This window comes from Coregonus lavaretus (genome assembly GCF_964263955.1).
Source record: "Coregonus lavaretus genome assembly, chromosome: 23".
In the NCBI taxonomy this organism is placed as follows: domain Eukaryota; kingdom Metazoa; phylum Chordata; class Actinopteri; order Salmoniformes; family Salmonidae; genus Coregonus; species Coregonus lavaretus.
Window position 1 is genome coordinate 26345631 of NC_140010.1, and position 11825 is coordinate 26357455.

General features: G+C 41.6%; 1 protein-coding gene across 1 annotated transcript in view; it reads right to left on the reverse strand.

Annotated features, from left to right (window-relative positions):
- Nucleotides 1-10268, reverse strand: part of LOC311098783 (brefeldin A-inhibited guanine nucleotide-exchange protein 1-like) — a 37011-nt gene extending 26743 nt beyond the window's left edge. Inside the window, exons 1-5 of the mRNA XM_084139348.1 lie at nucleotides 10034-10268; nucleotides 4131-4161; nucleotides 2806-2962; nucleotides 2409-2555; nucleotides 35-214 (exon numbers count right to left, since the gene is read on the reverse strand). Coding sequence (XP_083995474.1) covers nucleotides 35-214; nucleotides 2409-2555; nucleotides 2806-2962; nucleotides 4131-4161; nucleotides 10034-10154 — 636 coding nt within the window. The 5' untranslated portion in view covers nucleotides 10155-10268. The remainder of the gene's footprint in view (nucleotides 1-34; nucleotides 215-2408; nucleotides 2556-2805; nucleotides 2963-4130; nucleotides 4162-10033) is intronic.
- Between the last annotated feature and the right edge of the window lie 1557 nt (nucleotides 10269-11825).

Below are 11825 nucleotides of genomic sequence, written 5' to 3' on the forward strand. Positions count from 1 at the left end.
AGAGAGAGAGAGAGAGAGAGAGGTGTGCGCTTACTGCTTGGTTCTCCATTCGTGCAAAGATAACGTTGAGCATCTGTGTGAGGGTGGCCTTGGCCGTGGTCTGGTTGATGAGGTTCTTGCTGGCCAGATAGATGTTGTAGCAGGTCCTGACCGCCTGCAGCACCGTGCCCTCGTGGATCTCGATGTGCTGAGAGGTCACCGCTGTCAGCAGAGCCTGCAGAGGGACAGCATCCATAGAACTAGAATGCTTTATTTCTATGGGTACACTTAAAATGGCTGCCAGTAGACCCATTCTGGCATCATTGACTTGAATGGAGACACCCATTTAACTTATTCTATTTCTATGGCACTGACCTAACAGTCACTACTGCTCACAGTAAACAAGACAGGTTTTTCATGACTGAACACAAAGCATTATAAAATTATGAGAAACCCTGCAGAACTTAGTCCAATTTCATCAAATGTTCAATCATTTATATAATTAACAAATCAATTATGGGTGCCTCCTGTCCCTGAAAATCATGATTTTGATGCCATTGCTTAGAGGGCAGTAATATTGAACAGTCAAAACCAACAACTGAGGAGTATGTCCACTACATACACTACCAGTCAAAAGTTTGGACACACCTACTCATTCAAGGGTTTTTCCATTTGTACTATTTTCTACATTGTAGAATAATAGTGAAGACATCAAAACTATTAAATAACACATATGGAATCATGTAGTAACCAAAAAAGTGTTAAACAAATCAACATATATTTTATATTTGAGATTCTTCAAATACCCACCATTTGCCTTGATGACAGCTTTGCACACTCTTGGCATTCTCTCAACCAGCTTCATGAGGTAGTCACCTGGAATGCATTTCAATTAACAGGTGTGCCTTCTTAAAAGTTCATTTGTGGAATTTATTTCCTTCTTAATGCGTTTGAGCCAATCAGTTGTGTTGTGACAAGGTAGGGGTGGTATACAGAAGATAGCCCTATTTGGTAAAAGACCAAGTCCATATTATGGCAAGAACAGCTCAAATAAGCAAAGAGAAACGACAGTCCATCATTACATTAAGACATGAAGGTCAGTCAATACAGAACATTTCAAGAACTTTAAAAAGTTTCTTCAAGTGCAGTCGCAAAAACCATCAAGCGCTATGATGAAACTGGCTCTCATGAGGACCGCCACAGGAATGGAAGACCCAGAGTTACCTCTGCTGCAGAGGATAAATTCATTAGAGTTACCAGCCTCAGAAATTGCAGCCCAAATAAATTATTCACAGAGTTCAAGTCACAGACATCTCAACATCAACTGTTCAGAGGGGACTGCGTGAATCAGGCCTTCATGGTCGAATTTCTGCAAAGAAACCACTACTAAAGGACATCAATAAGAAGAAGAGACCTGCTTGGGCCAAGAAACACGAGCAATGGACATTAGACCGGTGGAAACGTGTCCTTTGGTCTGGAGTCCAAATTTGAGATTTTTGGTTCCAACCGCCGTGTCTTTGTGAGACGCGGTGTGGGTGAACGGATGATCTCTGCATGTGTAGTTCCCATCGTAAAGTATGGAGGAGGAGGTGTTATGGTGTGGGGGTGCTTTGCTGGTGACACTGTCTGTGATTTATTTAGAATTCAAGGCACACTTAACCAGGGTGGCTACCACAGCATTCTGCAGCGATACACCATCCCATCTGGTTTGGGCTTAGTGGAACTATCATTTGTTTTTAACAGGACAATTACCCAACACACCTCCAGGCTGAGTAAGGGCTATTTTATCAAGAAGGAGAGTGATGGAGTGCTGCATCAGATGACCTGGCCTCCGCAATCCCCTGACCTCAACCCAATTGAGATGGTTTGGGATGAGTCGGATGGCAGAGTGAAGGAAAAGAAGTCAACAAGTGCTCAGCATATGTGGGAACTCCTTCAAGACTGTTGGAAAAGCATTCCAGGTTCAGCTGGTTGAGAGAATGCCAAGAGTGTGCAAAGCTGTCCTCAAGGCAAAGGATGGCTATTTGAAAAATCTCAAATATATTTTGATTTGTTTAAGACTTTTTTGGTTACTACATGATTCCATATGTGTTATTTCATAGTTTTTATGTTTTCACTATTATTTTACAGTGTAGAAAATAGTAAAAATAAAGAAAAACCCTTGAATGAGTAGGTGTGTCCAAACATTTGACTGGTACTGTATGCGTCAACTGTTAGATCAACTAGTTTGGCACAACCCTGAGAGGAAGGGCCTGAACACACCATTGATTAGTGTTATCTGCTCAGTGGTTAGACGACAGACAGACACAGGCCAACAGGGCCAGTCATGCCAGACACAGGATTAACACTGGGGAGGAGTGAAGAGGAGAGGCAGGCTGGGGCTGGTCTGTCTGTCACAGAGAGGAGAGGAGAGCTCATAGACCACACACCTTTATAATCTGCAGCTGAACACCTTCGTCTGTCTGAGGGCCTTGAAAGCAGCCACATATGGTCTCGATGATTCTATCGATTAACCTCTTTCCAGGTGTAGTGTTGTCTGGAGCGTTTCCAGTGAGGTGGCCATAAGCAATGAGTTTCTGGAGAAAGAAAAGTGAGGATAAACCTTACCTTAACTGTGTATGATACAATAATCCAGATAAATACTGTAGACATTTAATAACTTCCATTTGCATAAGATAAGACATATGTTTACTGAATCTGTGTGTGTGTGTGTGTGTGTAATGTGTGTAATGTGTGTGTGTGTGTGTGTGTGTGTGTGTGTGTGTGTGTGTGTGTGTGTGTGTGTGTGTGTGTGTGTGTGTGTGTGTAGTGTAACCTGCTACTGACCTGTAAACAATCTAGAGATGTGATGACGATGCGAGGACATTTGGACTGGCAGGCTAACTCAAACGGCAGGAAGTACTTGTCTGCTTCTACGACGGTATCCTTAGACTTGACCGGTGGTAGAGCACTGGAATAAGCATTGTTGTCTCCAGGAGGGGGACTAAAGGGGGAATACAGAGTGACAACTAAATGGTTAAAACATTAGGCCAAACAAACGTCTGAAGAATTCAACCATCTAATATGAAACGTTTGTTCCTCGTGAGCAATGGCCAACTGCCCCCAATAGGCCTCCATGCTACAGTCATATTGATGCTCCTAAGGTCCACTGTAAACATTAGCATTGCTGTGATTCATTCAGGTAGGCAGCTGGAAGTAGAGTTGCGTGCAGACTGCAGAGAAGGTTAGCGAGATCGGGAGGAGGTCAGGAGAGGAGTACCAGTGTCGGCTTGGTGGACACTGTCACAAACACACTTGGTGCATTCCGATTCTCTACCTTTCTCCAGAAGTGTGCACTTGAACACTGCCTCCAATGGAACAATGGTGGAAACTCCCTACAGCCAATGCTTATATCAATCCAATGCTTTCAAATCCATGAGGGGGCGTGTGCAAGTGCACACTTCAGGAGAAGGGTAGAGAATCAGGATGTAGCCATTGTCAGTTAGGTGGGGGATGCTGACCATCAGTACTGAGTCACTCTTCTTTATCACACTTCTCGTCTCGGCTCCATCCTCCCTCTCATTTCCTCAAACTTTAACAAGGCTGGCTATGAAGCAGATAAGCTGAGTCATGTTTTGTAATAAACTTTATTTGTTTATTATCTCAGACTCGAGAGGCGTTCATCTCCCCAACGCACATTTGTTTTTGTCAATAAATCAAAAAGTGTCTTGTTTTTAACATTGAGTGAGGAGTGATTAAAGCTTCATAGACTGCTGTGCTATAGTGTGTGTGTCTCAAATGGCAGCCTTTTCCCTATATAGTGCACTATATAGGGGATAAAAAGCTATTTTGGAATCACTTGGGAGTGTGCCTGGTCAGTGTTTCAGCATGGGGTCTGGGGTGGTGACTAGGACTTGTGAGAGTTCAGGTGTGAAAGAAATGAAACCGCCACACAGAAGGCAGCGGGAGATGTGTGGGTCACCGAGCTGCATTGAGCTTCAGTTCACTGGCCCATCTGGCTATTAACCAATCACAACAAAGGGATTGGGGGAGAAAACGAGACACATCAAAACAAACCTTGACATTATTTACTACAGATGACATTTCACACACACACACACACACACACACACACACACACACACACACACTATATCTCAAAATAAACCTACCTCAGTTTCTCTGTTTCTTCTTTAATTTCCTCTGTAAACAGAAAGAGAGAAACAATGAACCAAAGAGCCATGATATTGGCCCTGCATGACCTGTATGATGCTGCTATTACTACATGAACAATTATCAAGGTCAATACATCAACAGCCAATGTAATACCCCAGTAGTAGAGAGCTTCATTACATGAAGGCATGGGCACTTTGTCAAATTAGCCCATGTCCTCCACGACTATAAATTCCTGCCCTTGACCTTCATAGAAGATTAGGAGATTTGAACACTCCATACAGATAATGAAGTAGGCTGGCAATCAGGGTTTTGTCTGTATAGAGAAGCATTTGGAGGGTCGCCTAAGTGTTTTTTCGGGCCGCCTAAGTCCAAACAGTAGAAAAGAGAAGGAAAAAAGTGTTTTTTTGTAAATCATTTTCAGGATGGTAAATAATTTTCAGTGTAAACTTAAATGACTAAAAACAGATATAAAGTATGTAGAAAAGATCATAGACCTATTTTTTTTTATAAGATAATCTTGGGGAAATAACAAATCACCAAAATAAATACTAGACAGTCAGGGAGCATCTAAAATTACAAATATTATGCATTCAGGAGTATTTTTGGCATGGGGCCCCTATTGATTTTGTTATAATGTTTGAGTCCCTCAGATAGCATAAGAACAAGGCATAAGGCATGACAAAATGTGTAGAATTTTGGAAATTAGCTTTAAAACAGCTACATTTTGTCTCTGCGGTTAAGGGCCTCTAAAATGTCCTGTCGCAGACAGCGGCATTGGCCACTGACACTGTCACGCCAATCACCTAAGCCCCATTTTAATCCAGCTAAAAAAAACTCCCATTACAATTACAGTTGAGATGCTCCGAGTCTTTGAACAGGAGAAAAAAATATCCAATACTGTAATATAATATTACATATCTCTGCATAGGAGCTACTGTCCATTTCATGAGTCCTTCATGAGTCATGATGAGATCATCACCAATGGCCTCATGTCAGTGACATCATCACTCCTAGCCTCCACCAACCAGCCAATCTATAACCACAAACCAACTCCCTACATAGTTCAATACTTTGGACCATGGCAGATACAGAGATACCCTCCACTCCTCCTCCATCATTTACATTACAAAGTAAAGGGAGGCACCGACAGCTAAATAGCGTACCAGACTCAATCAATACAGAATGAAAATTAACTAAATAACTAGCCTAGTGTACGGTGGAATGCAGAAGACACAAATGCACCCCCATGACATGTCAACCCCAAAGGCAATCAGTAAACAATCTGAGAAAACATCTGCACCATATTTTACCCCCAAAACCAAGTAAAGAGGCAGCAGGTCATCCAGGCATTTAATGCGGCTAATGAAACATCCAGTATCTGTCCGCGACTCCACGGTCGAGCAGCCAATCTACAGCCAGTGAAGGTGAGGTTGGGGGTCATGGTCATCATCTACTAGGTTTAATCTTGGATGGCAGCCATCTTGTAATGTTATTATCATGATCTTACATTGCAGATGATGGGGGTTATGGGTGCTCATATGGAGGGTGGTGGTGTACAAAGACCCTCTGTTTTAGTTCAATAAACCACTTCTCAATCGTTTGGAAAATACTTAACTGCATCCCAAATGGCACTCTATTCCCTATATAGTGACCTACTTTTGACCAGAGCCCTATGGGGTGCTATTTGGGATGCATGCTAAAAGTTAAGAGTGAACTGTTTAAAATATCACTATGGACAACACATTCTCCTTGACCATCTACCTAAATGTTCACTTGAATCTACAGGCTGATCACAACAAAGCTAAGGTAAAATATATTTCATTATAACATAGATACAGTGCTCCCCTATTATTTAGTCTCTGCCAACTAGGAGAGGGAGAGACACAGTTCAAACACTAATAAGCTGACTACATCCGCTCTCAGTTCATCAACGTTGTATCAGCATGCTTTAGATGTCTAGAGATGAGATGACAGCCTCTACTGAAAACAAAGATCATCATAGCTCCACTGTTTGTACTGTATCACCTGGAGAGGGGGAGTGAAACGAACTTCAGTGTGCTTCTAACAGTATAGCTTCCTCCACTGTCCCCGTCCCCATACCTGCCTCGAACCAGTGAGAACACAATCCAGTCTACGTCCCAAATGGCACCCTATTCCATAATGCACTACTTTTGACCAGAGCCCTATGGGCCCTAGTCAAAACTAGTTCCCTACATAGGGAATAGGGTGCCATGTGGGATGCAAACAAAGAACAGACTTCAGACGTGTTACCCCTCTCATTAACACTGCAGGTGAACAATAATTAATTAATCAGTGGTGCCACAGCAAATAATACATTATTTATTGAATGGGATTCTAGTCTTGAGAAGGAAATTAAAAATACAATTTTCCCGAATTATCAAGACTGGAAACGTGTGCTTTGGACATCTGCCTTCAGCAGGGCAAAGATTAATATTTCACTTTTGATCTACAGTATACTTAGGAGGGTATAAGCAATGCATGATAGGCAGTGTGTAAGTCTATGTGTGTCATACGGGTCATTCCATGTCATTTCAGCAAGCCATGGCACCCACCATCTCAGATTGTTCTGAAATGGTTTCTGCAGTTAGAAACAGATAAGATAAGTATTCCGGCGACCAAAATATTTATATATAATTTGATCTCTGGAAAATTAACTAATTGATTGCACCTAAATTGGCCATTTTAATTTATAGGACTGATATTATATTAAATATAAATAGTACCCAACATCCGGTTTGCCAAAAGCCACCCACTAGCTTTTCCCCCCTGTTCAGAGAAACTAGTCATTGATGTTGTTAGGTTTATGTCCCATAATACATCCTGATATTACCAGGTCTTACCACTAGATGGTGTTGTTGCTGCTATTAAGTGAAAAAAGTGTGAACAATGTTAAAGGGATAGTTGACCCATATGACACAAATACATATTGGTTTCCTTACCCTATATGCAGTCTATGGATGGCAAGGTTTTGTTTTTTTTGCTTTGCGCACACACTTGTCTGTGGTTCACACCTGTCTGTTGTGAGCTAATGAGTCCTGCAAAAGGGGCAGGTGCTGCCCCAGACGGGAAGTAAAGGAAGTGTGTGCGCGCAAAGCTAGAACAAAACATTGGCATAATTAAATAATTAATCAGAGGTCTAATATTGGGCTAGCGAAAATACCCTACTATTATGTCAGTAACTGTTATGGTTGCATCCCAAATGGCACCCTATTCCCTTTATAGTGCACTACTTTTGACCAGGGCTGTGACGATTATGGAATTTTGAGTAACTATTAATTGTAATGGCCATGGTTATTGTCATAATTATTTTTGATGGAAAATGTTTTGAGCTCATAATATATCATAATGCATCTTTGAAAATTAGCTATGACACACCTAATGAATACAATACAGCTTTGGTGACACCCCGGAAATAAAGCTTCTCCTCCAGACCATGCTGTTCTGCTCCTAAAATGATGACTAACTTTATCTTATTCATGTAAAAAAGTAAAACTGCTATTGGGTAAACTGCTGTATACAGTGGGGGAAAAAAGTATTTAGTCAGCCACCAATTGTGCAAGTTCTCCCACTTAAAAAGATGAGAGAGGCCTATAATTTTCATCATAGGTACACGTCAACTATGAGAGAAAAACAATCCAGAAAATCACATTGTAGGATTTTTAATGAATTTATTTGCAAATTATGGTGGAAAATAAGTATTTGGTCAATAACAAAAGTTTCTCAATACTTTGTTATATACCCTTTGTTGGCAATGACACAGGTCAAACGTTTTCTGTAAGTCTTCACAAGGTTTTCACACACTGTTGCTGGTATTTTGGCCCATTCCTCCATGCAGATCTCCTCTAGAGCAGTGATGTTTTGGGGCTGTCGCTGGGCAACACGGACTTTCAACTCCCTCCAAAGATTTTCTATGGGGTTGAGATCTGGAGACTGGCTAGGCCACTCCAGGACCTTGAAATGCTTCTTACGAAGCCACTCCTTCGTTGCCCGGGCGGTGTGTTTGGGATCATTGTCATGCTGAAAGACCCAGCCACGTTTCATCTTCAATGCCCTTGCTGATGGAAGGAGGTTTTCACTCAAAATCTCACGATACATGGCCCCATTCATTCTTTCCTTTACACGGATCAGTCGTCCTGGTCCCTTTGCAGAAAAACAGCCCCAAAGCATGATGTTTCCACCCCCATGCTTCACAGTAGGTATGGTGTTCTTTGGATGCAACTCAGCATTCTTTGTCCTCCAAACACGACAAGTTGAGTTTTTACCAAAAAGTTATATTTTGGTTTCATCTGACCATATGACATTCTCCCAATCCTCTTCTGGATCATCCAAATGCACTCTAGCAAACTTCAGACGGGCCTGGACATGTACTGGCTTAAGCAGGGGGACACGTCTGGCACTGCAGGATTTGAGTCCCTGGCGGCGTAGTGTGTTACTGATGGTAGGCTTTGTTACTTTGGTCCCAGCTCTCTGCAGGTCATTCACTAGGTCCCCCCGTGTGGTTCTGGGATTTTTGCTCACCGTTCTTGTGATCATTTTGACCCCACGGGGTGAGATCTTGCGTGGAGCCCCAGATCGAGGGAGATTATCAGTGGTCTTGTATGTCTTCCATTTCCTAATAATTGCTCCCACAGTTGATTTCTTCAAACCAAGCTGCTTACCTATTGCAGATTCAGTCTTCCCAGCCTGGTGCAGGTCTACAATTTTGTTTCTGGTGTCCTTTGACAGCTCTTTGGTCTTGGCCATAGTGGAGTTTGGAGTGTGACTGTTTGAGGTTGTGGACAGGTGTCTTTTATACTGATAACAAGTTCAAACAGGTGCCATTAATACAGGTAACGAGTGGAGGACAGAGGAGCCTCTTAAAGAAGAAGTTACAGGTCTGTGAGAGCCAGAAATCTTGCTTGTTTGTAGGTGACCAAATACTTATTTTCCACCATAATTTGCAAATAAATTCATAAAAAAATCCTACAATGTGATTTTCTGGATTTTTTTCTTCTCAATTTGTCTGTCATAGTTGATGTGTACCTATGATGAGAATTACAGGCCTCTCTCATCTTTTTAAGTGGGAGAACTTGCACAATTGGTGGCTGACTAAATACTTTTTTCCCCCACTGTATCTACTTGAAAATAAAGTTGAAAGTTGAATTCTCTCCTAAAATGAATGCGTTAAGATGATTATTTTCCTTAGTTCACGGTTATTGTCGGTTACACGATAATACGATTATTGTGCCAGCCCTACTTTTGTCCAGGGCCCATAGGCCTCTGGTTACAAGTAGTGTATTTTATTAGGAATAGGGTGCCATTTGACATCCCCTGTCTAGTTTTGTTCATCAAATTCAAATGGTAATCCTGAATGAAAATAATGCAATAGCTTATATTTTTTTGTACCATGTTTAATCTCCTTAGAGAATTCAATCAATTGCAATCAATACCATATTTGCATTTGTGTGATCTGCCCATGTAAACAATGAATCTGCCAATGTAAACAGTAAACATTGACAACATTATTAACACCGGCTTTGGAAGGCACAGGGGATACGGTTGGGGTCACAATGTGGTATGAGTATTCTGCGCCCTCTCCTAGGCTACAACGCAGATGACAACAAGCATCATAACAAACTACATATCTGGTAGTGATCTTGCTTGATTTCTGTTAAGCTAGTTTACGGCTCAGTATTTGAATCGAATCTCGATTCTGCAGCGCAGCAATGCTTGTTTAGAACGCATTCCATATTGATGCTACAATGTATGCACTTCATGTTTCGAACCGGGGAGTTCGTGGCATGCACGAGCCGATGTGGGTGCAGTAGCACGATGTGTAGCCAATGACAAATGATGATGACATCCCAAACTAACACATTGTTGTCACAATTAAACTCACCTAGTGACACTTCACAGGCTTTGCGCAACTGGGAATGGTGAGCTTTTTTCACCTCCTTATCGGCTAAAATCTTCTCCAGTGCTCGGGTTAAAAACATGTTTTTCGTTTGACTCTCATACATGATGTGATGGAACCGTAGTCAAAGCTGCTGTCCCGTGGACAGAAAGGTGTTCTTGTTGTCTTCGTTTTTTTAGCAGAGTCTAATATAGGAGTACTAAGAAGAAACCAAAATATTATTTATTCCAGAAAGGAAACCCCACTCATTTCTATTAGCAAACTGTCAGCGCCATGTTGAAAGGAAGCAACGTCATTCCGTCACTTACGTCCCCGACTCCGCAATGAGAATATTGTTACTGCAGGGTGGGGGGACAGAGCAACAACTTTTGCACCACTGTGGACCACCACTGTCCAGTTTGATCAATGTTCCAGCATTGTTTCACTGTATTATGCCCCCCACATAATTAACCATCTATCAAATAAAAGGTAACTCCCATGAAATATGATAGTTCACCCAAATAAATTGTTTTACATATTGGTTTCCTTACCCTGTAAACAGTATATAGTTAAGACCGAGGTAAAGACAGTTTCAGGTTTCAATAGCTTTCAAACCACTTGAGCCACAGACTCCAAATAAGTGTCATGATGTTGGAAAAATTGCTCACAACATTGCACAGGTCTTATTTTCACGATTTGGACATTAATTCGCTTTCCACAGCTAATAAACATGTGGAAATGCGAGCAGCATTCCATATTCCTAGTTGAATTAGTAAGGGAGCGTAAACAAAGTACAAACTTTTTTACATTCAAATTTCAATCGCTCCTTGGTCATGTGACCTACTGACCTCAACCAAGGTTCAGAATGTCCACTGACTACCGTTCTATATTGCACAAGCTTTTGTTTGTCCCTTTTCATCTCACACGATTTTACATACATTTTTCAAATTTTTTAATTTCAATAGCTCCTTGGTCATGTGACCTACTGACCTCAAACAAGGTTCAGAATGTCAATTGACTACCCTTCTATATTGCACACCCTTTAGTTTGTCCATTTTCATCTTACACGATTGTACATAAATTTTCGATGGTCCCTAGACTCCTTTCTAACAGTCCTCAAGCTTCAATACGATGGCCAAAGACTGTGTAACTGTTGAAATTCCGAGTTAATGTTATAATTTTTTGTAAGTCTTATGGTCGGGCATAAAATGTTGTCTCCAGTTTCTTGCTTACTCAGGTCCTGCTGAGTGGACGATATGATGCCTTTTCAGTGTAGTTCTATTCAGGTGTCATTATGTTATAAGCACCAGGCCACCCCCCTCCCGTTTCATAACACCCTCTCACCTTCTACCATTTGTCTACACTCCAAGAACCATGAGAGCCCTCTAGCTGTAGACGCCCCCAGATCCATGACAACTGAGATTCCCATATCCATAGCCTTCTTCCCAGAGACACCCTCATGTCTATTAATCTGACAGGAAGGATGGGTAAAGACTCACATGTGGCAGCACAATACAAATTGAATATCGGGACCAGTTTGTCTGAGACCCCTACAGAGATAATATGTACTGTATTGTAACAATACCTGCAGGATCGCTTTGTTCTGTATGCAAAAGTGCTGACAAGCCCTGTGTTTCTTTGATGCTGACTATAAAGATTGCCACGTTTTCTTACCAGATCAGAGATACTTCGGTAGAGGGTATATGCTCTGCCAATTTGTCTGTCCATTTAGGAATGTTGTGTGTATTTGTGCAACAAAATCCAGAACTCAACCTGAAGCTTTTCTCCAAAACACCTT